The sequence below is a fragment of the Sabethes cyaneus genome, chromosome 3, assembly GCF_943734655.1.
Source record: "Sabethes cyaneus chromosome 3, idSabCyanKW18_F2, whole genome shotgun sequence".
NCBI classification, from domain to species: domain Eukaryota; kingdom Metazoa; phylum Arthropoda; class Insecta; order Diptera; family Culicidae; genus Sabethes; species Sabethes cyaneus.
The window spans coordinates 183,374,851-183,402,729 of NC_071355.1; the positions used below are offsets into that span (position 1 = coordinate 183,374,851).

Consider the following 27,879-nt stretch of genomic DNA (forward strand, 5'->3'; position numbering starts at 1 on the left):
AAGAGAAAATTGTTCACTGCGGCGAAAACATCGGATTTTGTCAACTGGAAATTTAATTGGATATTTGTTCTGTATTTTATATTAATTAAACATCGAAAAGAAAAATAGATTTTTTTGCGCATTTTTATTTGACCAAATTTTTTTATTCGTACCACCCTTCAAGCCAAACTGAATGCATTTTCTTTTTTAATAATGCAAAACATTCAAATTTAATTTAAAATTTTCTCACATTTATTCGCTGATGCACACATGCACGTCTAAGATCAGTATTTTTTTTGTCTAAATACGCATCACTGACGATAAGGAGAGGGAGGAGTGTTGCGAACGAACCGAGTTCATTTGCACTAGACTACATTCAAAACATTGCTTAAACTTTTTCTTCGTAATCCCGAACCTAAAATCTAAAATCACAATCGAGTGCAACCCAGCAGAGTGGATTTAACAGACATAATCACATATTTTAGCTGGTCCTAAAATCTATTTCCCATTCGACGGCATTCCGACACATCGCTGCAAACTTCCGCACATGCTCCTGCACTAACCTTCGGTTTACCTTTTCCCTGAAAATGATTTGAATGTGAGTAAGATGGTCTAAAAACAAAAAGATTAAATTGTAGGTTACTTGATGACTTTTTTCATAAATTGTTCCTTGTCGGGTGCACCGACGAAGAAGGTGGGAAAGTTTGGCTTCTCGAGAACCTTAATCCAACGGGCAAAATCACTGGGATATTTGTAGTTCAACGCTAGAAAGATGTCGGCAAACACATCTACTTGAGCTCGGGGTGTGTATCCACCTATTGCCAAATATAATCTTTATAATAATCATAACAATTTCAGTGACTGGCAGAAATTTACCAATGCATAAGAAAGTAGTACGTAGCAAGTTCTCGCCCTGAGCCGCTACGGCGTTCATCATCACCGGATAGTTTCGTGATTCCTTGATAAACACCGACAGAAAGCCGACACTTTTCTTAATTGGACCTGTCTCCGGAAGCATCATACTTTTCATGGCTGCAGGAAATAAATTAAACACTCTGTAGTTGATGACATTTCAAAGAATTCTTCACCAATCGCTTAAACATACCGTATTCAATTAATTTTATACAATCGGCCTGCACAGCAGTGTAGCAAATGGCCATCTTTTTCACTATTCGAGTGTTGAAACTGTAGAATGTTTCGATAAGATCGGCTACATCCGACAGTTTTTGGTGTTCGTCATATTGCTAAAATAGTAGAGCGATTAAAATGGAAACCATTTTCCCCGACAACAATATGTCGACTAACCTGCATTTGTCCAAAATTATACTCCAAGATGGCAGAAAATAATTGTTTCATACTCTCGCGACTCTCCGGATCATTGTAAAAGATCAGTATGAACTGTAAAAATGCTACATTTAAAACCATTTTTCATTCGAAGTACCTATTCAAACACTTACGTTTCCGGCCATCTCCACTGCGGACGGTGCACACTTATTGGCGAAGATCATCAGTATGAGACCGCACATGTCGTTCAGCAGCGGTTTGATGTCGTCCATCAAATTGGTCAAAGCTTGTTGGAGTGCTTTGCACAATGTTTCGATTACACTTTCGTCGTGGATCCACAGACTGCAAAGACTTTTCAGCAGACCCATGGTCTTTTCCAGTATCAGCAATATCGGCTGGACGGGTTGAGGTTGTTGGGTGGTCTGCGTGGGAACGAGCTGCAGTTCGTCGTCTTTTTCCGTGCGCTGCGTGACGTTAAGCTTGCGTGTGTTGAGTGAAGAGAACAGCTTGGAGATCATTTCTAGCCGTAAGATTACCCGTGCCTTAGCCGCATCGGTTTTGTCCTGATTTTGCACGTTCGCCTGAAGCTCTTCGAAGCAGGGCGAAACCATAATGTCTAGGTAATGAATTATCTGATCGTAGGAAATTACGCTCATGATGTTCCCGACCGTGTACATCAGCCGAATCATTTCCGAAGTTTTCAGGTGACCACCCTGAAGAGCCGATCGGCAGGCATCGAGCAGCGGTAATGCAAACGGAGTCATTTCTTTTTGGCACTCGGAGGTAAGATCTTTCAGCCCAAGCGTTGCTTGCGATGCTTGCGTTGAACTGAGACCTTTTACGAGCAACTCAATTGCAGACGGCAGATATTTTGGATTATCACTGATCCAATCGCTGTACGCTCCAGCGGTTTCCAGTGCCATACCCAGCAATTTATCGCTGTATTTTTCGTACGGAATCTCGTTTAATACTTTCAGTAGCTTGACAACTTGTGGATATTCGGCGTATTCTATTTTCTGTGCTATGGAACAGTACGCATGTATGGTTGCTTCCAGAAGTGGCCAGTTGTCTATGTTTTGGGGATCATAATTTAGGTATAATATCGACTCATCCAGGGCCTCCGAAAGTACGTCCAGCATTATATCGTTCAAAACATCGTGACACGACAACAATGTGTCACCAATATCCTGTCGATAACATCGAAATGTTTCCAAATCATCGGAGTTCCATTTGTGCAGCGCACTATCGTTCGGCAGCTGGCTTTTTCGTATCAAAACCTTAACGATATGAGCATAGACCGGCTTGATAGCATCCCAACATTTCGTTTTGCGTGGGTCATTTGGCATCGAAAAGATTTCGTCCTGTAGCATGTACCAGAATTCCATAGCTAGTGTACTGCAAGACTCATCCACGGGGTAGGTTCCGGGTTTATCGGTGCATTTGACTAACAGATCTACCGTTCTGCCGTAGACCTTCGCGAGTTGCTCATTGTCGGAAAGGATTCCGGCAAAAATTGCCGAAGAGTAGCACTCCAGTGTTGACAGAAATAGAGTGTAGATAACAAAGGCTAAATTCTCATTGTCGTTGTTTTCCTTCCACTCTACGTCTAGAATCGGTCCCAGAACATCCAGGAATAAATGCATATAGTGAACGACCGTTGCCGAATACTTGTGTCCGTTACAATTTTGAGAGCTTATTATTTTCTGAAATTTAACAGCAAAAATATTGAAATGTATTTAATGCTTTTGACGCATAGACCTCTGCATATGACCAGTGTGCAAAAATAGCACATAAACATAATAGACGTAATTTAATTGAATGTAGTTGAAGTTGAGTGGAAATGAAAACTAATCAGTTTTATTATATGGTCGGCGTTAAGTCAGACCGAACCAAGTGACAAAACTCTGATTTCGAGAAAAACGCGTTTGCTGCTCTATATAGTTTATAGCTATCAATCATTCAAAATCATCTCATAACTCTGGCTGTTTGCAACATTTACGTAATCTGATTAGAGTAAAATGTAGCTTCGAAATTTCTTGCTCGTTTGCTGTCATTAACTAATTTTTTTAAATTTTGCGACTTTGTCCGGTCTGATTTAACATCGACCATGTTGGCTGAGTGCCCCGTCATGCTCGGGATCACCCTTTCTTGTCCCACAACCACCCGTACATTTGTTTTCTTTCTGGAAATCCTTATCAGACAAAACCTTTTTTGTTTACTTGAACCTCACCGCATTGCCGAAGATCATTTACAATCACTTTACCATTTACAATTATTATTTACAACACTGTTTGGCTCTACTGAATTTCTTCCAAATTGAAAAAAGCGCCATTTATTATGACAGATTAATTTGAAGTATGATAGAATTTCAACTAGCATATGGAATGCCAGCTGAAGTTTATGCCGGTTAAAAGATCATCAATTATTATTGTCGTTCTCTATGCCTTGTAAGTTTTGTTGTTACTCTGCTTAACAGTGATATTAATACTTAACAGCAATAGAATCACTCCACTCTGCTTCACTTTGAAACTTTCTGCATCACGTTACATGCTCATTTATTCTGTCTAATACGTTTTCATACAAGACTTCAGTTGCGAATAAATTCTTACAGTATTTCGATATAATCGGTTGAAGGAAAGGAATAGATGCATTCTTTTCTTTAACGATTTACTTTTACTTTGGGCTGGCAAATGAGTGAACATGTGCAAATATATCACCTCTGCTTTCTAACTCCTATCTCTACCTTCACGTGGTGCCGGCTGGGGTACGGCAGCCAAAGGTGCCCAGGTGCGCAACCTTGGTTGTCGTACGCAGACAGAGAAGGTGGAGGTTTCCAGCTACCTAATCATGCAGTTCGGCGCCGGTTTTTCGGAGGGCGTGGCTGCGGGGTCTGGGCACACCGAGGAAGAGTTATTTTCTCTGCTGGATTAACACAGAGAGAGACTCTCAATCGGTCTGTTTACACATTCTGCAGTTATGCCCTTTGGCGGTTGGTGCCGAATTATACGCTTAGGCAAAAATTGAGCCACGAGACCTGACCCTGCCGTGAGAGTCGGCAGATCAGGAGCCCCTAAGTCAAGGTTTAACTCCGTGCCGATGACTGAATGGCTGGAGGGGTGAAAACATGCCAGTCGCGAAAGAAGTGCTTTGGGCATCTTGCCCCTACTGTGCCATGCAGGGCTCTGATACGGTCGATCTTTGTTGTCCCTTGCGTCTCGTGGGAACAACATAGGAGTACTACCCAAATTCCCCTATGGATATTACGCCAAGTGCGTTCTGGCCAACATAACTGGCTTCGCTTACAATTTGCTGTCTGATATGTGTTGGAGATTGTTTGTGCATATACTCCGCTAGTTAAATAGTTAAAGTTGCACAAATAAATCTTCAACACAAACGGGCAGCAAATTTGTATTTATGCGAAAAACTTTTTAATGGCTCTGTTACCATCGTATTGGTTCAGGAGCCATATTTTCGCGAGGGGTACTTTCATTCGACGGATATTGGAAACCAGAACTTTGCTGTTTTCAGCAAAACTGGTATGACAAATCCTCGATTGATGCCCAAGGCATGCATATTGTTGCATAGGTCAATAAGTGCATGCCTTATCTCTGAGTTGACTACTCGAGATATTTGTGCAGTCACAGTAGAACTCGTCGTGGATGATGTCCATAGGCGCTATGTCTACTGTTCTGCATACTTACTACATGACGAACCGTTTCCCAGCGACGATTTCAGAAATGTGGTGAGATACTGCCAATCTAATGGGCTTCCGCTCATTTGGGGCAGCTCGGATATCAATCTGAGAGATTCTGATTTGATGGAATATTTGAGTAGTACCAACCTTGGAATACTCAACATTGGCAACAATTGGCAAACTTTCATACGAGCTGGTAGAGAGGTAGCTGGTAGAGAGTGGTAGATATAACACTCTGCTCTAACAGGATCAGTCATGAGTTGGCACAATGGCATGTTTCAAATGAGACACCAATATCTGATCATTGCTTTATATATTTTGATCATTTGGGTGTCTCCTTGAACGCTGCAACATTTCGCAATACGAGATTTTCCTACTGTGAACTCTTTGAGGAGGAACTGTCGACGGAATTTCAAGGATTTGAACCGACAATTGAGTCATCGATAGACTTGGATGTCGCTGGAGATGTCACATCTTTAATTGCGGAAGCTTTTGAAGTAGCTTGCTCGATAAAAACTATTAAAACAACTAGAGGAACACCATGACCATGGTGGAACTCTCATCTCGCGGAACTAAAGAAACGATGCAGGAGAGCCTGGAATAGAAGTCGTAGGAACGGCGTGGAGCCTTTCAAGCAGGCCCGGAAAGCGTATGCAAAGGCTCTGCGATCTTCAGCACGCACGAGCTGGCACAGGTTCTGCAGCAACATTTCCAGTTTCGGCGGGGCAAGTCGACTTAATAAAATACTGTCAAAATCGAAAGATTATCAGGTTAATAACACTTGAAGTTCGAACGGCGAATACTGTTCGAATGACAATGAAATCCTGGAATGTCTCTTTTATAGTCACTTTCCGGGCTGTGTGGAACCTGAAGTTCGAAACGATCCAGAAATCGTTTTAGGTGGCTTAGATTCATGGGCTTTTGCTCGGAGACTTGTCACAACTGAAGCGATTGAGTGGGCCGTGAACAGCTTCTCTCCATACAAATCTCCTGGAACAGATGGAATACACCCTATTCTACTGCAGAAAGGATTCAAGTACTTTAAACACATTCTGAGAAGGATGTTTGTGTGTAGAATTGCTATTGGGTACATCCCAACTCTATGGCGTGAAATAACCATTAAGTTTATTCCTAAAGGCGGACGCGCGACATACGAGCAAGCAAAAAGTTTTAGACCAATCAGTCTAACGTCTTTCTTGCTTAAATCACTTGAGCGGACTGTTGATCAGCATATCCGCGAAACAAGCTTAGTAGAAGCTCCCCTTCATTCAGCACCATATGCTTATCAAAGTGGAAAGTCTACAACCACTTTATTACATGATGTGGTGAATAAAATTGAGGTTGCTTTTTCACGAAAGGAATCTTGCTTAGGAACTTTTTTGGATATTGAGGGAGCGTTTGATAACGTATCTTTCGCTTCCATTTTGGAGGCTTCTCGTTATCATAATGTGCCTTCATTAATCAGAAAGTGGATAGAACAAATGCTTGGATGGATTGGATGGATGGATGGATTTCGGTAAATCCGAGCAAAACATCTATCGTCTTATTTCCAAAACGTAGAAATACCAATGGAGCTCGCGCTCTGCGCTTTTACGATTCGGATGTAGATGTTGTGAACGAGGTGAAATAGGTGGGGTTGATTCTCAACCCCAAGCTTGACTGGTCCACAAATATTGATTTCCGAATTAAAAAGCGTGCATGGCCTTTGGGCAATGTAGACGAGCAATTGGCAACTCTTGGGGGCTTAAACCCAAATACATATACTGGTTATACACGGTCATTATCAGACCAATACTGGCGTATGGTTGTCTTGTATGGTGGCAAAGAGGGGAAGTTGTGACTGTCCAGACAAAGCTAAACCATCTTCAAAGGATGTGTTTAATGGCAATGTTTGGAACATTTACTACAACTCCTGCTGCCGCCCTAAAAGCTATTTTCAATATTAAACCTCTACACTTCCACCTGAAGCAAGAGGCACTAATATGTGCTTATCGACTACACGCGATTGGCCTTTGGCAGTCTGTGAACGGTTCCACTGGTCATACTCGATTGTGGTCGCAAATTATTGCTGAGGACAAGTTTTCCCTTGCTCCTAGCGATGTAACGCTCAGGCGTACTTTTCTGTATAGGACTTTCTCAAGTGACTTTCCTCCTAGAGAGGAGTGGATGTCAGGCTACATGGAAAGGAAAATTTCCGACTATGTGGTCTGTTATACCGATGGTTCCTTGTACGAAGGTCGCGCGGGTGCTGGTGTTTACTGCCGTGAGCTAGAATTGGAGCAATCCTATTCGTTGAGTAGTTACTGCACTGTTTTTCAAACTGAAATCTTTGCAATTGATAGGCAAGATTGTCTACTTCTGTTCTGATAGCCAAGCCGCTATAAAAGCCCTTTGTGCGACTAATTCTAAATCTAAAACAGTCATCGCCTGCCACACCCAATTAGAAGAAATAAGCATTCTAAATGCCGTTCATTTGGTTTGGGTTCCCGGCCATTCTGGTATAACCGGAAATGAATGGGCTGATGAACTAACAAGATCTGGAGCAGAAAAGTCGGTTTTCGGACCGGAACCTGCTTTACCAATTCCGGCATGTTGGATAAAACAAAAGATTCGATCTCGGTTTTCATCTGAACATGAACGTTATTGGGAAAATCTTGAAACTTGTCGTCAAACAAAAAGTTTTATTGCTAACCCTTGTGAGAAGGTTGCGAAATTTCTTTTGCAACAATCAAAGGTAAAATGTAGTATTCTTGTCAGATCACTGACTGGTCACTGCAGACTAAATTATCATATGGCTACGATTCAGCGACCTGAATCGATCGGGAAACAGCTAAATTATTAGCGTTCAAAACCTGACCGCTTTTCGAAAAAGAATTTTTGGAATGACACCCCATCTATCTAAACCTTGCCGTAAGACGTTTGTTTTGTTGTTTTGTTTTCCAATTTCTGATATTTCCACGAACCTATTACAACCTTTTATGACCGTCGTATTGGAACTACAGCACGAAGGTTGGGACAAGACGACGGCTTATCCTACATACTATTCAACATCGCTCTTGAGCGCGTGATATCGAAACGACAGACACGATTTTCAGCAAAAGCAGCCAACTTATAATAGTGAAAAGAAATGCAGTGCCCGTTCCAGCTCACCGTTACTGTAGATAATTTGTGGTAAAATTGTTATAGTCGTTGTTCTGCGTACATCTTCGGCTCGAATTTTGAATAATTCCCAAAGCATGATCACAACGGAAGATGCTAAAAAATTGGTAATTACGTATCTGTGTCCATTTGAATTCTATTAGACGAGTGATCTATAATTTTTGAACTACAGATGGGATTCACAATTTTTTCTGAGCAGCCTGTGTCAAAGTCTATAGTATAATAAGAACTTAGAATAGCGATTATGAATTGTGAATGGTGAGACACCGAGTCTTACATGCATTGCGGCGCTTGTGTTTTCGTATTTCGTGTATTATACGTTGAATTACCAAGATGTTTTTATTTGGCTCATAAATTGATCTGAATATGACCCTTAATTCAATAATACCAATGAGGGCTTAACTATTTATTTAAAGCGCAAAAAAAAGAGAACAACGAAACATGAAAATACTTACCACCAGCACTTTCACGGCGGTCTCCGCCAGATCACTGTCCTCTTGGGATAGGCAGCCGTCATCCTTTGGCTCCTTCCAGTAGCAGTAGTGAATGATTTTCAGCAGCACCTGCACCATCGTATCGCATTCATCGAGCCGCACATTACCGTATTTTAGCCAGGTTGCCAAACACTTGGTGGCATTAATGAGGACGTTCATCTCGCTCTCGTCGAACCGGCCATCGTTCAACTTCCCGTTCAGATAGTTGATTACCGTACCGGTTGCGAACTCGGCTTTCTTGTTCAACTCTTCCCGAACCGTCGATCTTGGGATTTGGGTGTGTACCGATTCGGCCTCATCTGGAATTCCTTCCAACACCGACATCAAAATTTCGAGTTGCGTAGTTTTCGACAGAGTACCGAGTTGCTCATTGAGAAACATTCCGGTTACTTCCTCGATTACTGTTGGATGTTCAAGCATATGCACAATGAAGACGCTTAGCTGAAAGTTTGAAGGGTTAGTTAGTGTTCATTGTTCTAATGTAAGTACAGTCAAAGCACCAGTTGACGCGCAGTTTAAGTCACCACGTACTAGGAAGTATTTTTATCGATTTCAACGAATTGATATTAAAACACTTATACAGTTCTGTGGATGCAACAGAACTGAGTGAACATAAATCTTAGTGTTTAATTCTCAATCTTTAATCTCGCCGTCAGTGCGCGAAAACTGGTGCATTCATGGTCCATAATAAAAAATAAATATAATTACCGAAATGCATAATTGGCTCAGCACAATCTTCGGCCCATTACCAAACATAACTATACTTTCAAGCAACTTTTGTTTGAACTCATTGTGTGCTTCTCTCGGTACTTCGCCCCAGAATTTGGTGAGTTTTGAGTGCAAGGTAATGGCTCCGAAAAATTGTATTTCTGAGGGTTTGTTAAGCTGCATCAGTTCCCAACAAAAAGACCATGCATGCGGACTTTCTTGAATTTGCTGCAACCATTGATGGGTGTCTTCTTGCTTGTGGGAACCGCTCTGATAGAACGTAAGAACTGCTTCTTCGATCATACGAACATCCATTTTGACGTACTATTATTTTCACACGATTTTTTCTAGGTACCGTTCTTTTTGGCAACTAGATAAAAAAAATGGCTCGTGGCTAATCGGTCAGTCACTAACGGAGACCTCACAAGTTTACCAACTCATTAGCACTTTTATTGTTCAATACAATATAGACCTCAATAGAAAGATCTAAACTAAACTGTTATAAATAGACAATATATATTAATGACACTGTATTCGCAACGAACGATAGCAGCAGCCCCAGCAGCCAAGCCAAGCATGCAAGCAATTTTTTTCGTTCTCCTTTTTTCGCTTATATTTTTGACACTGTTAAAATGACACCCACCGGCTGACCGTTTGTGGAATGGTGTGAACAAGGGGTATTGAGTGAGACTTTTACAAGTGCGTAGTAATCAGAGGATAATTTTGTGATCTTTAACGTCCAAATTACGTAATGAATATTGTATAATTAAATATTGCGACATTTGCCCCTATTTAGACTACCCCGATTTACACGATTATCACAGTCGAATCTCGCACACGATTTCGCTCAAAGAAAATGAAGTGAACAAGAAAGGGAAGAAGGAAAAAGAAGTCAAACTCATTAGTAGATCAAACTAAAAGCCACTCTAGTACCAGATAAACAGTGCAAAATGCGGTACGTTGCATTAAATGATTATCACAGTAGTCTAAATAGTCATAAAAGGGGCAATAATGTAATAATTTATGATACCCTTAAGTAATCATCATGAGTTTTATGATAATTACAAGAGCATTATTACCAGTATTGCCCGTTTTTTTGGTAACAAAACGCGCTGCTCACTTTTTTGATTGCTTGAAATCGGCGCAGAAAGAATCTGCTTGGCTGTATCCCGCATTTTGCACCTTACTGGACACCGCAATCTAAAAGTGCGACTGGCGCAAAAAGTGCGACAATGCTAATGCTGTGAGTGAGAAAGAGAAAGAGTGACAACTGCAATGTTGCTGTTTTGTTTTGTCATATACATTGGCATTAGAGAAAATAACCTGGATTAATCCAGGTACAGCTGCAAAGCACAATATGTAAGTTGTAAGTATATATTATTACGCTTGTCTAGCACATAAGCTATTGATTTACTTGACAAAATAAACGATATTTGCTCCCGCGACGATTCTGGCGACGGTTTCGCCCGCGACGGTTATAATTCATCGCGTACGAAAGGGTGGGAAATTGACAATATAAACGGCAAACAAGAGTATTTTACGCTGCGATGCATTGTAATAGCAACAGTTTGAAACCGTGAATGTCATCCTTAAGGCCCCCATACAAGTACGCATATGTTGGGTTGGAAATGAACATTTTGTTTGAGGGTCCGAACTGGAATGAGCGGCGAGCCGATCATTTTCTTCTGTCAGTTTGATTCGTGAAACTCACACACCGGCGAGCGTGTTGGACGAACATGAATTCAACAACATGTACGTACGGGTATGGGGTGTATTTTAAGTGCTGGCGACGGGTAAGTTCCATCTAGGTCAACCACTCGTAAAATTCCTTTGTAGTTCTTTATGCAAAAATAAAGCTTTGTGACGATAAATCTTTACGTTTAATTTTCAATAATATCGATACGAATAGTTGAACTCGTTCATAGATCGATACTGGCATTTAAAACATTTTCTTTGACAGTATTTTGATAAAAATCTTTAAAGATATTACATTAAATTTCGTTCAGTATGAAAGTATCACAAAAGCTATAATTTTCTTCGCAGATATTTATCTAAAACTACTTCTGTTTTGATACCATTGTATCTTTTAATATTGACAAAGGATAATGAAGAATGGCACGATGTGCCATGTGCATATATGATGTATGTTCAACCCGAAATTAACAATATGTTGGCCGAATCATTTGAACTGAGCACTGAACCCAAAAATCTTCTTCTGCCAGTTTCGCCAAATAAGTTCGCGACTCTCGTACATAGGCGAATTCGCCAATATGTTAATACATGCATGGGGTCTGTTGGGGCGAGTAAAAAATCAATCAGCAGCGTTTGGTGTTTGCAGCTCAAAGCTAAAAGAAAATTTATTTAACGATGGCCGAATGTGCATGTGGTGCATACCTACATATAGTTTTACCTAACCCTGCCAAGGTTCTTCGAATGTGCACTACTGAGAAACCGTTTCAATCACCTATGTAAGTTTAATATTCTAATTTAGAAATCGATAGAAAATTAATTCGGCTTAAACTACGCATACCTAACCGCACTTTAGATGCACTGGATATCGGTAGGAGAACACGTTATTTCCTTTCCAGCGAAATCTAGATTAGACCAACTAAATTAGTCGAAATTCATAACATAATTATCAAATCAATCGCGATAAACCTGTCGAGGTTACTTACAAATAAGTTGAATTATAAATGGAATTTACTTCCGAATGCAAATTTGGTTGAACTAAACGAATAGAATTATAGCCTACAAAATCACCAGTCACACTTTTCTCTGTTTAATGGTTAATACAATGGTCATTGTTCTGGGTGCTGTCACCGCGTACTTGAACTGGATTCTGTAGGTCAAGCGTCTCATCGTCGTCGTCCGTGCTGCCAGAACAGGGTCCTTTAGAATATGATTGCCATTTTTATCTAAGCTCCCCAAATGTAGTCGTAGATCTGAGGATTAGTGGTACAGTTTAGAAATTGCATGGGTTCGAAACTTGCTCGAGTCAAAAAAAAACGTAAAGATTAATAACGAATTGGCGACAGAAATTGATATTTATTTTCGAAGATGACGGTTGATATCAATATTTTGGTTTGTAGAAATTTCTTTTAGGCTGTGAACCATTTCGCGAAATTTTTAACTTTTTGGTTAAAATTTGACAGTTCGATGGTTTTTCGAAAATAACCCTGCTCGGGAGCATGGTTATTTTTAACCAAGTTTTGAGAGCCAATGAGATATGCCAGAGGTGAGGAAAGAGCTTCGATGTGTTTCACTGATTTTTCCTGGAATTTTTTTCATCGATGTATGGATGTTATTCAACCCGAAATGAAACGAGATAAATGTTATCCATCAAATAGGAGCAAATGAACACAAAAAATTCATCCAATTCCAACCTGGACTGAATAAATAAATGCGCTGTTATAGAAACATATCTTCATCCTCACCTTATATATGCTCTCATTGAGTAAAACAACTATCAATCTGTCAAATATGAAATGGTTCACATTCTGAACTGATTTTAACCACTCGAGGAGAAATAACCTTCGAACTGTCAAATTTTAACTAAAACGTTAAAAATTTCGTGAAATGGTTCACAGCCTTAGAAATCGCCATCGATTTTCTCTATCCAGCTTTCCACGAGCGATAATGGCGCCCAGTAAACCATTTGGTTTGTATATCTCGATTGCAACTGAGATATACGAAATCATATCTGAACGAAAAAGTTATATTTCACGCCATATAAGAACATATATGTACCAAAGTGGAGGCGATATACGTGCGAAAGCTTTGACAACTATTTGTAATTCTGTTTTGCGTAGTTTTTATAACACGCAACTAAATACTCCTGAATATATGATTAAGATATAATCAAATATTGCAATCGTCTATACTGCTTTATAATTTACAGTCATGAATTGTATATGAAGGCACGCACGACTGCAAAACAACTTATTGTTCACTTCGATTTGACATACTCTAATTATTATACAATTCCAATGTGAAATTGACATGAAAACGATTTATTATGAACTTTCTATTACGATTTTGTGTTATCTGGGCGGTGATTGAGCACAAGTGGGCACAATCTTTTGACATTCATTGGAGGAGCGTCGAGTTCACCCTGACGGAGTTACTATGGAAACATCCATGATTGTTTGTTGTTCGACTGTAAAAAGGTAAACATCGTTAAGTTTTGCAGATCAGCGGAAGAGGAACATAATTGAACGGAAGCAAACTTTTGTGGTTTGTGGCCATAATATCCTGAAAGCACCGGCTCAAAAAATACCCTTCAGTATTGTGCGAATTGAATACTCGCGTGCACTCAGACAAACATTAAATTTATATTGGTCGAGCCGTAGTCAAGTTGGCCAGCGTCTCGGTCTGATAAGAAACTTTCCGTTGCGCATTTGGACGTTATTCCCGAAGTATGCGCAAACTACGAAGCCACAATCCATAAAACTTCTTATCTGTTCAATTATTCATCGTCCACGAAAAGGTGGAAAATTAGCAATATGTATGTTTCGCTTCATGTGCGAAAACTAAACAATGTTTATATTTTTACACTTGAACAACAAACAATCATGGATGTTCCCATAGTAACTCCTTCAGGGCGAACCTGATGCTCCTCCAATGAATGTCGAAAGATTGTGCCCACTTGTGCTCAATATCCGCCATTATCGTTCGTGGAAAGCTCGATTGGTGTCTTTAAAGACTGATATATCGGAAAATGAAGAAACATGACGAAATGGTTGCCCGGGAAATGAGTTATATTGCCAAAGCTCTGGAGCAAGAGGAAACGCATTTTTGCAGTTTTTTGCTTTTTTTTTTCAATTTACCCGGTTAACTTTAACGTCAATTGTGTATGACGCTTGATCGGTTTTTAATGTAAACGCATTCATTACCACCGGGGTACAGATTAAAAATGTTCAGATTGAAGAAGGTCATTCCAGCGGGGTTACACGGTAACAGAAATTCAACAAGCCCCCACCTCCATCTGCGTTACGTAATAGTTAAACAGGACCAAAGATTACTAATGCAATCTCTGATTACTACGCACTTGTCCGCCATATACAGGAAACCCCTTGGGCTCACACTACACTCACGCAATTCTTGTGATAGATGAACATGATTCATTGTTCATTCTTCTTTCACTGATTTTGGAGGTGTTGAGAAATTGTGATGCGGAGTCTTTGGTACGCAAAATAGAAACATCTTTATAAATATTTACACCAAAAAACATTATCATACCTCAAGCGAATTAAAAGTTAACGCGGTAATTGAAAATTAAAGTTTTCTAGTGTTCTAAGCTAGATTACGTTGCCAAACTTTGACCGGTAAACCCATAAGTCTGATAAAAAACATTGGAACAAAGGGATCTCCAGGTAAGTTGCGTATTTTAATGTTTCCTAATACAACAATTTTTAAAGTTTTTGTGTAATTTTTTCAATAAGCGCAGTTTTGGCCTTAGTTTTCTGGAATAACAAGCTTAGCTTATTAATTCTTGAAAATCAGACCACTTTTTACACAATTTTATTTCTTTCGTTTTTCTCGCCCCACAGTGAATTAACATAAACTAAACATAACAGAAAAGGAAAAGGCAAGTCTGGCTAAGAATCGAATACAGTTTATTTGAATAGTAAAAAGTATGACTCACTCTGGGACTTTACAGATTAATTTGCTTTCACCATTTGATATTGCCCCGATTAGCAGCGTGACTCATTTTGTTTAGTCTGCGATTCTGTGCACTGTTTTGTAACATTCCATGCAGTTATCAAAATATTTGAGCTGACCCATGTAAAACGAAACTTGCTTTTATAGATAACATGCTAAACAAACGGTTTATTATGAGCACATATCGAAGAATAAAAATTTGTCATTCATCGTCACTTTGCTTATGTTTGCAGGGACACGAGGGATTTGTGTTTTCGAGCTCTAGAAGTTTTCTAATATTACGCACCATTTGCATTTTAACTCGACTAATCGGACAACAAATGCATAATCAAAGAGGGTAGATAAGATTGCAGGGTATAAAGGTTTTACAACACAGCCTAGTGCGGCCCGTAGTTGACTATAGTCTACTATAGTCGACTATATTGCGCCGTTTTACGTCACTCGTGTACAGCGGTAATATTTATCGCGTAATCTACGGAATCGCTATGAACTATTTCCGAAACTGTTGTGGGAAAATTAATGCATGTTTTGTGAATACCTGCGTTACTATTTAATTAATTAAAATTTGATCATCAACTTGTTTAAAAACCTATTTTTTAAGTAGCCATCTGTAGTAGGTATATTTAAATATTAAGGCATATGTAAAACATGTTTTAATTTCTAAAAGTTGAAGGGGTAAACTGACATAGATCACACCGATTTCTAGAAACATTTATATTCTTTTCAGATCACTCAAAATGTCCCTCTACCCATCGCTCGAAGACATGCAAGCGGACAAGCTGCTGCAGTCACAGAATGCTGCTATCGCAACTGCCGCAGAGGCCCAGCGTCAATACCACCAAGCATCTGGATACCAAGATGCCCCGCCACCATACTCAACAAATCCTTATCCACAATTGAATGCTATGCAGCCTGCTACCGTGAATGAGAAGGATGCTACAAACAAGGCGGATGGTTTCTTCTATCCTGATTTGGCAGATTATATGGGATTAGAACTGAACCGTGAGGTGATCGCTGCTAATATGCCAGAGTATTTAAATCGCGAAGGACGTGTCGCACGTTATCAAGCCGAGGTATCTCCGGTCGCGAATGTCAACGGTGCTCAAATGGTCGCACCGATCTCCGCTGGCTCCGTTGGACTACAACGAGGCCAAGTTACCAATGGAATACGTGAGGTAAAACAGCTATTTATCTACCAAAGTTATTGAACATTAATTAAATATTCAATATTTTAGTTGATCCTTTGCAAAGGTACAGACAAAAAGGTTGGTCTCCGTGCACAGGCTATTAACAAGGGAGTGTTTGTGGCCTTGGTAGTCAAGAACAGTCCTGCTGCTATGGCTGGCCTCAGGTTTGGAGATCAAATTCTGCAAATCAATGGAACCATTGTGGCCGGGTTCTCGGACGATGATGTTCATAAGCTACTAAAAAAGAGTGCCAGCAACAACATATCGCTAGTGGTACGAGATCGACCCTTCGAAAGGTCAATTACCCTCCACAAAAACAGCTCAGGAAATATTGGCTTTCAATTTAACAATGGTACAATCACTGCGATTGTGAAGGATTCGTCGGCTGCCCGTAATGGGCTTTTGATTGATCATCAAATTCTGGAAATAAATGGACAGAATGTGATTGGTTTGAAGGACAAGGATATTTCACAACTGATTAGTGCTGGTGGACAGGTTATAACCGTAACTATTATACCCAGTATTATCTACAATATTATGATGAAAAAGCTTCCGTTTTCGTTTATCAAAGGCAAAATGGACCATTCAGTACCAGACTTTTAAAACACTGAATATTTCAAAAATCAAACATGAAACCACAGTCGTTATATCCACTTTAGTAGTAATAATATACTATTCAACAATGAAAATATGTTATACGTTTTAAGGGACACATATAATTCTACTTATTAGAACAAATGCGACAAAGATTTACAAACTTTGCACGCAGTGTAAAGTAATAATGTTAATGTTAAGGTATAACCCATATGAATTTTTAAATTTCAGTCAACTTTTATACCGTATTAGCTGTAGAAAATTCTACAGGCATTTCTATGGTTCGAAATAAAATTCCATAGTTCTTTAGAGAAAAATAACTTCACAAAATGAATTTTGTATCACTGCCATGCTCATATTCATCCTGATCAAAATGCCAGGCCTTTAAAAGTAAGAAACGAAACGGGAACCAACATATCTTGGACCCCATCTGTAGCTATACTTGAGTTGGAAACCTAAATTGAATTTGCTGTAAGTGTTCAAATTGTGGTAGCTATGTCTGGGGTCTAAATAAAGTTAGTTGCCTTATTGTTCTTCCAGTTGTTAACCTTTTGTGACACACATAACAAAAATAAAACCGAATGTCTCATGTCGATTACTACGGTTTTCAACTGGAACAGCAGTCTTTGTATGACAGATTAATTCGATCCAATTCCTACAGGCAGTAGCGTAAAATTCACCCCGTTAGGGTTAATATAAACCTAGATGCTTTTTTTTGCTGTCGTGCTTCAAATGTTATTTTTTCTTTTTATTTATTTCGATATTCTATTGATATTTACTTCAAGTTTTACATATAATAGGCACCAATCTCAATGCGTTTTTGCCTGTTCTTTATGCCCCGAGTCCTAGTACATGCAACACGTATAGGATATAATTAAATAACTCCATTCCATAAGGGATTTATATTTATGACCCTTAAATTTATTAAAGTGATTACCTAAGTTCTCGTCAATTTTTAATAAAATTTAAAAAAATATTTGAATTCTGTCCAGTTCGGGAATTCATAGTGCAACGAGTGCAACGCTTGAAATATTTCATTAAAAAATTGAAATTTTCAGGTTTTATCGGTTTTGTTTTGATTTGTGCATTTCTCTTGTCAATATTTTTTGTCTGTGCAAGTTGCGTGAACTAGGGATGGGCGATACTAAGCAAAGTATCGAATACCTTGGTATCGGCGATACTTACCAATATTCGATACCAAGTATCGAAGTATCGGCGATAAAGTATCGATACTATCGATACCACCGGTATCGAACCTTTTTTTTTCAAAATGCAAGAAAAAAGATGAAAATGTTATTGTAAATTCTCCGCCTTAACGAACGCGATAAATTGTAACGACGAAATCGTCGCCAAATTCGTCGCGAGCTGATCTCAGGTCGCGAGTGCAAAATTATTTTTTTTGCTTCCAACGATTTCAAGCTGCTAGAAAATTGTGCAGCGCGTTTTGTTACCAACGGTACGGAGAATATTTTCACTAAAACGACAATTACCATTATGTGAGATAAATTTGAATTTTGAGAGGTTTCCAATTGCGCAATCACATCACGGAACGCCAACGAACTCGTGTAGATGCCGGTATTAAAATACTTGTGGAAGGATGCTGATGGTTGTTGGATGTTCTGAAAGCAACGGTTTAGCACGACGGGGGTGGAGTGATGGTAAGGGGGTGGATTACGGTTAAAGGTATTGGCTATTTAGTCTTCATAGATGGCATAATAGATCAAAATGTCTATTGGGACATTTTAGAGCAAAATTTGAAGCCAAGTGCTAACAAAATGGGATTTAGTCAGAGGTTCAGGTTTTACCGAGACAATGACCCAAAGCACTTAAGAAACGCACATGTTTACTTTACAACTGCTCAAAACTTATTGATACTCCACCACAATATCTCCAGACATCAATCCCACTGAAAACGTTTTGGAATATTTCGACAAAAAAGTTGGAAACCGTCGGATTTCTAGCAAAAACAATCTTAGAAATCACTTGAAGGACGAATGGAATCAAATTTCCACCGAATACACGAAAAAACTAGTAGACAGCATTCCAAAACGACTGAAGGCAGTTGCAATGACCAAGGGATACCATACTAAATACTAATCTTTGAAATTAAGCCGCATCTGCCGAATCCAAACTGTTAATTCGAATGCCGTAAGAATATGAATTTGAGTGCATTTTTTCATACGTTAATTTATAATTTTTTTCAAAATTAATATAAAATATTTTTCCAAAATCAGATATCATGCCTTAAAATTAACATCTGACACTATGATTTTACCTAAATAACATGTCCCTAAAAGGTCTGTTAAACTTTTAAATGTAAAAAAAAACAAAATCTGCATGTTGCCGTACGAAAATGGATTTGTATCACTGTAGAGACTTGAATATTTTTAACTTTTCCCAATTTTGTAAAACTAGCATTGTGGGGGAGCTTCGGCTTTCAGCGACATATAGAAGAAGCGCTGCAAAAAAAAGTTACACCTTTGCATTAGGGAAAAATAACCAATTTTAAGCTTGCTCTCAATCATCCACTTTAAATCTGAAATTCGTTTTCTTTGCTTCATTTGAAAGGTATGACCACAAACTTGCACGTAAGGTATTGCTAATTGCAAGGAAAATTGTCCAATCAATAAGTGCGCAATCGTTCATAAAAGTGCTATTTTAGCTTAAATTGTTTCGGTCTCTTCGGCGCACTTATTGCTTGGAATGTAACGAAAAAGTGCACTGAAGATACGAAATGATTTAATGAATAGCACTTTTATGAGCAATATTGCACTTTGAATGGTTCAATTGTCCTTGAAATTAGCAATAAGTTAAGGAATATTTTGTTAACAAATGGCCACTTCAGCGTCGATTCCGGAACATCCACTGCCTGTTATTGGGGGAATTTTGCATTTTTGAGATAATTCATCTTACGGCACATCAAATCACATCAGCTTGATAAAATAAAACTAATGGAAATAAAATGGGGACATTTGGAAACAAATGGCCACTTCGTTGTCAATTCCGGAACATGCGGTACCTGGTTTTTGGGGACATTTTTGAATTTTAGCGGTTGTATAACATTTCGCCGAAGACCATATCGCGGAGTACCGTTTCGCGGAATACCATTTCGTGGAAAACATTTTCGCGGAAATCATTTTCGCGGAAAGTACCAAAACGCCGAAAACCCTTTCGCGGAAAGGACTATTCCGCGGAAAACCGTTTGGCGGAAAGAACCATTTCGCGGAAATTTGGCGGTAAATATTGTTGCGCGGAAAACCATGTTAGTAGCAAACGTTTCCTAGATGATTCAGGGCGAGCCGGCCGCAGGCAACGGCGAGTGTTCGCCGGTGACCCGCCGTCGGAAGCGCCGGCAACTGCTGGAGGCAGCCCCCCCGCAGAGATCACATCTGTCTACTTCTATAAGTTTTCCTAGGTCTACTGACCTCTAGTTAGTTATCCCTAGTCCTCGCATCGATTTAACTTTTGTTGAATACAAAGCGGCTAAGCTGCTTTTTACGGCTTCCAAACTGAATGATCGGTGGTTCTCCGCCAAATAGTATTTTCGGCGAAAAATTTTTCCGCGAAATAGTACTTTCCGCAAAAATGTTTTCCGCGAAATGGTTTTTCACAAAACATTATATTCCGCGTTATGGTCATCCGCGAATTGGTTTTCCGCGAAACAGTATTCGGCGAAATGTTATACATCTTGCTGCACATCAAATCTCATCGATTTAATAAAATCAGACTAATTGAAGTATAAAGTTTTGGCCATGGGTCAACTATAAATACACGCTGACGGATGCTTTGATGCAGCATTCTATTCTGCTCTTAACTAATGTTGAGGAGTTTGACTTGCCGAAAACGGCAATGACCCGTGTACAGTCGGGAGAGGTTGGCTAGCTATATAAACTGTTCGCTAGAAGACAACTTTAACCGAAAGTACAATTTCAAGCACCGCGCAAAAAAACCTCGCGAGGCAGTTTTTCGGTTACCAAGGACGGTCTATCGAAGGATCACCTTGCCTTGATCTTTTACTTTGATGTTACCTGTGAAAGAGGCGAGTGGCCCATAATTTTGTTCGCATCGTGATTAATGCATGTGCAGTAATGTAATGTGATGAAATGCATGAAGATTTTTCACAAGTCTAGCTTAGCAATCATCTTTTCCCTTAAATAGGCAGTTTTCCCTACCACAACCCCGGTGTGCAACCGTATTTCGAACGGACAAATGTGCTACGAGAGGTATGACACCTATTATTGCCAAGAGGCGGTATGTTAAGATACCACGTATAGGATATCTTTCAATTGAACAGATTCGCCACGGAACACACTATTGTACTAGTGTTTGTTCTTGTTCCGTCGTTCAGTATCAAGATTTCCCTGTACGATACAACGCCGGACATTGCATCCGGTTGCATCCGTCAACTTGCGCCCTGTACGAGATATGTTGGCTTAAAAGAATTCGGTAACATTGAATAATATCAAACAGCAACAAGCATCGTCTAATAACTAGCCATTAAGCTCAGCCTAAGCCAACCAGCTTAAGCAACCATTGAGTAAACCAACAAATATTGTGCTCACTGTGCGCTGTACGCAGGAAAAGCAGTAGCGGGATCTGCGTGGCGCAGATGTTAATTTCCCACACCAACAACCCGCAGCAACGGTAAACTTCAAGTAAAAACTCGGGTATTGAATAGGTACATTTTTCGTTAATTTGTTAATGCGCATGCGACTTAAAGTTTTCCACGATCGTATCTTGTAGCTAGCCAGTGAAAACAGAAATGGAAAAAGATAGGAAAAATTAGGTCTAGGCAAAATGAAAGTTATTAAAAACCAGTGAATAATTAACTTATACAATTTAAGAGCGAATAGTTTCGTTAAGGGCCGAACTTAAATAATTCTAGTTTGCTAGTTTTCTAGTTTAGAGATAATGCGACGAACCTCCATGCTTAGGTTCTCATGTCTTTGGTTGGTGGAGTTCTAATAGTTTGAGTCCTTTTCCTACCAGAGAGACTGACTCCGGAATCAGCTAGAAACACTCTAATCGTTCACAATTATTTTCATGTGGAAGCTGGACTTAGCCACTGATGAAAATCTCGCGTCATTTTGTCTGCTGTAGCAAGATCAATTGGGGTTTCCAAGTATCAGGTCTATGCATAGGTATGATGATCCGACGTTTCAAACCGAGCGCATGGTGTTTTAAATCTGCCAACATACTTCGCTTCTCGAACTCGAGATAAAAAGAACCTCTCTCTATGAGGGTCTCATGCTGGGCAACCGTAAATGTTGGTCAGTGGCCGCTTCTCGAATAGTGACGCTTAGCCACCCGTTTACACGGTTAGTCTAAATCATCCTTACGACGGGTTAGAAAAAAACAAACGATACCTATAAGTATCGCTCGAAAAGTATCGATACCACTACTCATTGGTATTCGGAGGTATCGATGCCAAAATACTCGATACTTTAGGGTAAGGTATCGATACCGAGTGTATCGATTACCAGTATCGCCCATGCCTAGCGTGAACGGTGAACGCAGCTCATCAGCTGCTCTGATGGCAATGCCGGTTGGTGCTTGATGGTTTCGATCTCAATGGTTTCAACGAATATGTTTTAAGATTTTGAATAATTTGGTGTAATAGTAATAGGAAGTGTTGTTAATGAAAAAAGCCAAATAAAACAGTGTTTAGACTTGGAAGAATTCTAATTGATAAACATTAAAGGTCGATTAATGCGTCTCTGTACTATTTGTGAGTTATAGAAGGTAAGTGTATTTGTATTTTTCAAGAGTGCGGTTTCTATTCTTAAAGTGAATAATTTAACATTTGACATTCACAGGGCAGTTGTTTGTGGTTGTACTGAAGTTATTATAGCATTTTCATTTCTACTCATGTTTTTACTAAAATTTGATAGTTCAACTATTTACATTACAATGATGTGTGATTTAAAATATTTTTCTAGCGGTATTTATTAGAATAGCTGCTAATGGTAATCCGGTAATAAATACTAATTAGCACGACTTCGTACCGGTCTTAACTCTTAACGTTTAAAACATGGAACAGTGCTTTATGAGTTTATTCAGTGGCATAATGCTTTATTTCAATTGTTTTTTAATTCGAAAGAGGTATATTACGCTCATGAAAGAGAATCAAAACTCAACAGTCGATGGATGACTAAATCTTGATACTATAATGGTAATATTGGCATATTGAAAAATAAAACATGATATATGTTGGTATGGAAAACAAAAATTTAGTGCAACATATTGGCGCGATGTGTACAATAACAAATCGTTCATTCATGAATATAATGAATTTCGAATACAACCCAGTAGGAATTTGACGGGCAGACGATACCTGCATCTTAGGATATTTGCAACAGGGAATGTTTGAATCTTTTAAAAAAGCACAGCTTTGGGCTTAAACGTCTTTCTACGACTTAACCTTTCTTTATCGTCAGACTTCGCAGTCGGCTGTGACTACAGAACAATTACAGGGCAATGGTCCCACTGACTCTATCTAGTAAGTACCGCCTAGCCGAGATTCTAAAATACGACGACTGGCTTGTTAGACCAGTATCGTACCTCGAAGCCAACTGTGCCGAATTTTCTAGATATATAAAAATGCATGTATGTCTGTATGCATATTTGTACATCGTCATAACTTCAGAACGTCTGAACGACTCTGATACATAAGGGTATCAGCAAAGAGGGGTTGATAAGAAAAAGAAATTCCTAGGAAAAATGGCTTTATCTTGCATTATGCCCATTGACGGAACTAGGGAGGGGGGCTAAGCCCTCCCTAGAAAAGATTTAATCACCCCTAGAAAAATTGACTTTTTTACCGTTTGAAAAACCAATGGTTAGATAACGCTGATTCCACCAATGATTATGCCTATTTTTAGATGTACAAGGATAACCAGGAGATAAGAAGGAGGGCATAAAAGAGGTGCAACTGAAAAGAAGGGGGTGCCATTGATTAGAGGAGAGCTTTAAATTAAAAAAAAAAGTTTTTTTTTCAGTGAATAATAGAAAGGAATTGTCCGGTGGCATTCAAATAAGGAAAAAGAGTTTTGTTTTTGCATTATGGGATTTCCGTTATGGTAATGATTATGGTAGATGTACAAGTGACTGCGAGACAAGAGGGCCCCTAGAAAAGCCTCAATTACATTTAACGAGTTTTCAAGCTGGTAATAAGCGTATTTGATAGCACAGCAAGCTCGCCCAGTGTCATCGTGTCCACTAGCTAGTTAGTTAGCGAGTAAAATGATAACACTGGACAAGTTTACAAGCAGCTCGCAAAATCGCTTGCTACTTAGCATCCAGCAAATTCGCCTAATGAATTGAGGCATAAGATCGGGCATTCAGCTAGTATCGTTATATCGTTTGCTTTATACTTAGGCTAGTCCATATTTAAGGGGACAGTTGCATCCTTTTAATCATTGCATTCATTTCTATTTCTTGTGCTAATATTAGTTTTTTTGGCAACGGGCTTGTAGCCTATACTTTAATGCGCAAAAAAAAATTCTATACTATTTCTTGAATATTTAACACATTGAATAACATATCCCAAAAACCTGGATAACTTATACCGCTCTTCCCACTAAATAGGACTCCGCAGTTTGAAAGTGCGACTGCACAAAACTGCGATCAAACTGAAATCACTGTAGTCAGAAAGAGAAAGAGCAACAACGGCAATATTGCTGTTTCGTTCCGTCTTATACATTGGCATTAGGGAAAATAGTCTATAGATTTAGCCAGCCAGGTACAATTATATAGTGATTTATTTTCTCGAAACTGTATTGGCACCCTGAATTCATTCATTATAAGTCAGATTAGCAAAGCGTACTGTACTGAGCTGTTTTGAATTTTGATTCATCCGAGAGTTCATGTTTGGTCAATGAATCCATTTAATTCTGTTGTCTTTTTTGACGTTGATTAATATTGTCAATGAAAAATAGTTTTTTCCGTGTTACTTCTTACCTCTTTCATGTAAATCTACTGAATACTCAATAGAATATAATTCTGCACCCATTAATAAGTGTGTCTAAAGTTAATAAAGTTATTACCCTATAGAAATTCGAATACTGCAAATAAAACAATGAGCTAAGTACGTGCTGAAAAATGGATTCCTTTTTCGGGTTTGATACCGGTTTGCCTGCTACCGACGAAAGTGGTGACACTGTTCGACATACAGGGAGAAGCAGTGGACGGAACCATAATTCTGAGGACGAATACGATGCCTTGAACGACGAGACGTTTGGAGAACCGGATAAAGGAGATTGGGAAAACATTCACGAATCGTTAGTGCGACTGGAACAAGGTGATGGATTGTTGCATCATAATAAGGTTGTAAATGAAAACAAGCTTCAACATAGCGACGATGAGCTCGAATTGAATTGGTCTAGGTTTGATTTCTGCGACGAAGAGGAGAGTATTAGCAGTGCGGCGGACTTGAGTTTGGATGAGGACATTAGCACAAAGTTGAGACTTGATCCAAGCATCTGGAATAGTCCTAATAGAAAAGCAGCTCCACTTCAACAGCAAAATAGTTTTGGCTTGTCAAGTATCATTCCAAATACATCATTTGGTTTAGCAAAAATCAAACCCATAGCAGCGTATAATGTAGAGTGTCAGTCGCCGCAACTTCCGGTTAAAATGCTGTCGGTGGAAGATGTAGAAAGAAACATAATCCAGCAGCAGCAAAAGCAGCGGATTAAAGACCGTGAACAAAAGAAATTTTTAGAAAAGAGTCGTAAAAGCACAAATACTAAGAAATCCATAACAGTTCAACCAACGGTGAAGCTGCCTTTACAGCCATTGGTGCCTCCTGCACAGCTGCTTGCTGTTCGTAGTCAACTGTTTCCTCCTCCGCCAGTAATGAATCACCAAACCCGGTTACCGATCGGTTATTTACCTTACAGCTTCCTACCAGCCCATTACGCCACACCGATAAACAATTTTTCATTGCATCCAGGGATACCAACAGCAACACATCAGTTGGGCCTTTTCCAACATCAGCGCTTTCCTCTAACCATCCAGCCGCAGCTTATTCAACAGAATATGCAAAATAATCAATTCAACGAACGGCTCGTGCAGGAAATACAGCAAAATCATCCAATGCTTTTGTTTAATCGACAAAATCATTTATACAATAACCATCAAAATAATCACAAACATCAACAGAGGTACAGCCACTCGAAAGGGACTGACTACGACGAGTATGCCAACCTTATGACGAATCGCGAAAAGCAGTGGCTTGTTGGAATCCAGCTGACCCAGCTCAATTCGGACACACCCTATATTAATGATTACTATTTTACGGTATATAAGGAGAGACTGGCTTCTTTGAAAGGAAACGGCGAGAGCAAGACCTACCAAGACAACAAACTGAATCATCCGTTCACGCAACCAAAAGGACACGCTCAGCTGCTGTTGATGTCCTCGCTCGCAAGAAATTGTGGGCTGTACTCCAATCGGGAACGCAAGAGCTCCGAATCGAAGAATAATAATGACCAGAAAGATCAAAGCAGAACATACACGCCGCTGCAGTTTGAAAATTCACTGGGCAAATTGCAGTGTGGTAGTGTGACTGCTCCTAGAAAGATAATAGATATGGACGTAGTCGGAAATGAGTCGCCGGTAAATGCCAGTTTGGAGCTGTCAATGCAGAGAAAGTCACGTCATGTGCTGCTTCACATCGAAACGGTATTTAAGTTGGTTCTGAAAATGGAAGATATGATTAATCCTATTGCCATAGAAGCTATTTCATTGGCAAAGGAAAAGCGCGAAAGAGAAATTCAGGAAATGGCAACAGATTCATCGCCTTCATCCAGTACCGATTCGGAAACATTTGACGAACTGATGACTGCACTAAAGAATGCATTAACCCAAGAGAGGGTAACGCAAATGCTTGCTATACGTAAAGGGAAAATTCTGCTGCGGCGAATTTTTGTTCTGCTACGGGAAAATCCTTGCCGCTGGAGTCTGTGGACGGTTGTTTTCTCTTCAATACCTTTTCTATCGAAAAGAGATCGAGACGATTGCGAAGGCGTTCTGTTTGCCCTATACACCGAGTTCGAGCGACACGTACAATACAGCAAACCACTGGAACTTCTCTGCCTGACCAAGATTATTGCAACGGAGAAAATTTTGCTGCACCTTACTGGCTGCAAATTTCTTCTTTCGTCAATTATAACAATCATATTTCAAATGGAAACGTTCTTTGCACGGAACGCAGCTACAGATCTCACGCCCGATGAACAGGATCAGTGGATTCAATGTCTGGAAACCATAACCGTTACAATTACGAAACTGCTGCGGACTACGTCCGCAATTGCTGCCCAACATGCTATCAAAATTGATCCCGATAACAACATCATTCTTACTATCCGAACGCATATGGAACGGTTTTCGCAGCGAGTAGAAGGAAGAAATTTTCTCCACTTCATCACGTCCGATTCGACCGGCAGGACATCGATGACAGCCGACCGTGACGATAAAACCCACTAGAGATTCTTGTGAGTTTTCGAACGCTCAAAGACAAACTGCCACCGTAGTACAATGTGCAGGAACTCTTTGTACATTTGCTTTACCAGCGTTTCCGCCGGAAGGAAATTCGATTGGTCCGTACCGTTTTAGGCATTAAATTTAGTTTGTCGTCGTTTTCAGTCTTTTAAAAAAAGATAATTTTTCTAACGCGAATTTAAAAGAAAGTGATTTAATATGATATTAGGTAAACGAACACATGTACAAATAGCATTCACCGAACATCTCGGATCGTTGTCTGGTACAACTCATACACAGATTATTTAAACATTTCGTTAGAAGTAAAAATAATACGCGTTTCTCGAATAAATGTTATGATTTGCTTAGAAATAGGCTGTAATATTACTTTTAAACTTTTTTGTGATTATTCATTAATAAAAATACTAATTACGAACGACTATTCACGGTAAAATCCAATGCAAAAGTAGTATTTATAATGAACTTTAATTCTATTAATGTCATTTGAACTAATTCACTTCAGACTACTCTTCATTACATTTACTTTTAGTAATAATTCACAATTAAATTATACTATTCACGCTTTATAAACTATCCCAGTTAGAAGTCTGCTTGAACATATTAGTTTAAGGATGCA

The 27,879-nt window shown here is 39.3% G+C and overlaps 3 protein-coding genes across 4 annotated transcripts; 2 read left to right on the forward strand and 1 right to left on the reverse strand.

Moving 5' to 3' along the window:
• Window positions 1-162: 162 nt before the first annotated feature.
• On the reverse strand, window positions 163-9,881 carry LOC128741746 (importin-13). Its single transcript, XM_053837749.1, has 8 exons — window positions 9,319-9,881; window positions 8,572-9,051; window positions 1,437-2,966; window positions 1,285-1,377; window positions 1,085-1,223; window positions 856-1,011; window positions 623-794; window positions 163-560 (listed from the first exon to the last, which is right to left on the reverse strand). The coding sequence occupies exons 1-8, from the start codon at window positions 9,631-9,633 to the stop codon at window positions 461-463; spliced, it is 2,985 nt and encodes a 994-aa protein (XP_053693724.1). The 5' UTR covers window positions 9,634-9,881; the 3' UTR covers window positions 163-460.
• A 4,583-nt stretch (window positions 9,882-14,464) lies between these two features.
• LOC128742716 (syntenin-1-like) lies at window positions 14,465-17,064 on the forward strand. 2 transcript variants are annotated; one of them, XM_053839160.1, is made up of 4 exons: window positions 14,465-14,690; window positions 14,868-14,905; window positions 15,707-16,154; window positions 16,215-17,064. In XM_053839160.1, the coding sequence occupies exons 3-4, from the start codon at window positions 15,717-15,719 to the stop codon at window positions 16,767-16,769; spliced, it is 993 nt and encodes a 330-aa protein (XP_053695135.1). In that variant the 5' UTR covers window positions 14,465-14,690; window positions 14,868-14,905; window positions 15,707-15,716; the 3' UTR covers window positions 16,770-17,064. The 2 variants fall into 2 exon arrangements, with proteins under 2 accessions (XP_053695135.1, XP_053695134.1); XM_053839159.1 differs by lacking the exon at window positions 14,868-14,905 and having other exon boundaries at window positions 14,467-14,690.
• A 7,760-nt stretch (window positions 17,065-24,824) lies between these two features.
• On the forward strand, window positions 24,825-27,612 carry LOC128742920 (protein PAT1 homolog 1-like). Its single transcript, XM_053839415.1, has one exon. The coding sequence runs from the start codon at window positions 24,861-24,863 to the stop codon at window positions 27,246-27,248; it is 2,388 nt and encodes a 795-aa protein (XP_053695390.1). The 5' UTR covers window positions 24,825-24,860; the 3' UTR covers window positions 27,249-27,612.
• Window positions 27,613-27,879: the final 267 nt, after the last annotated feature.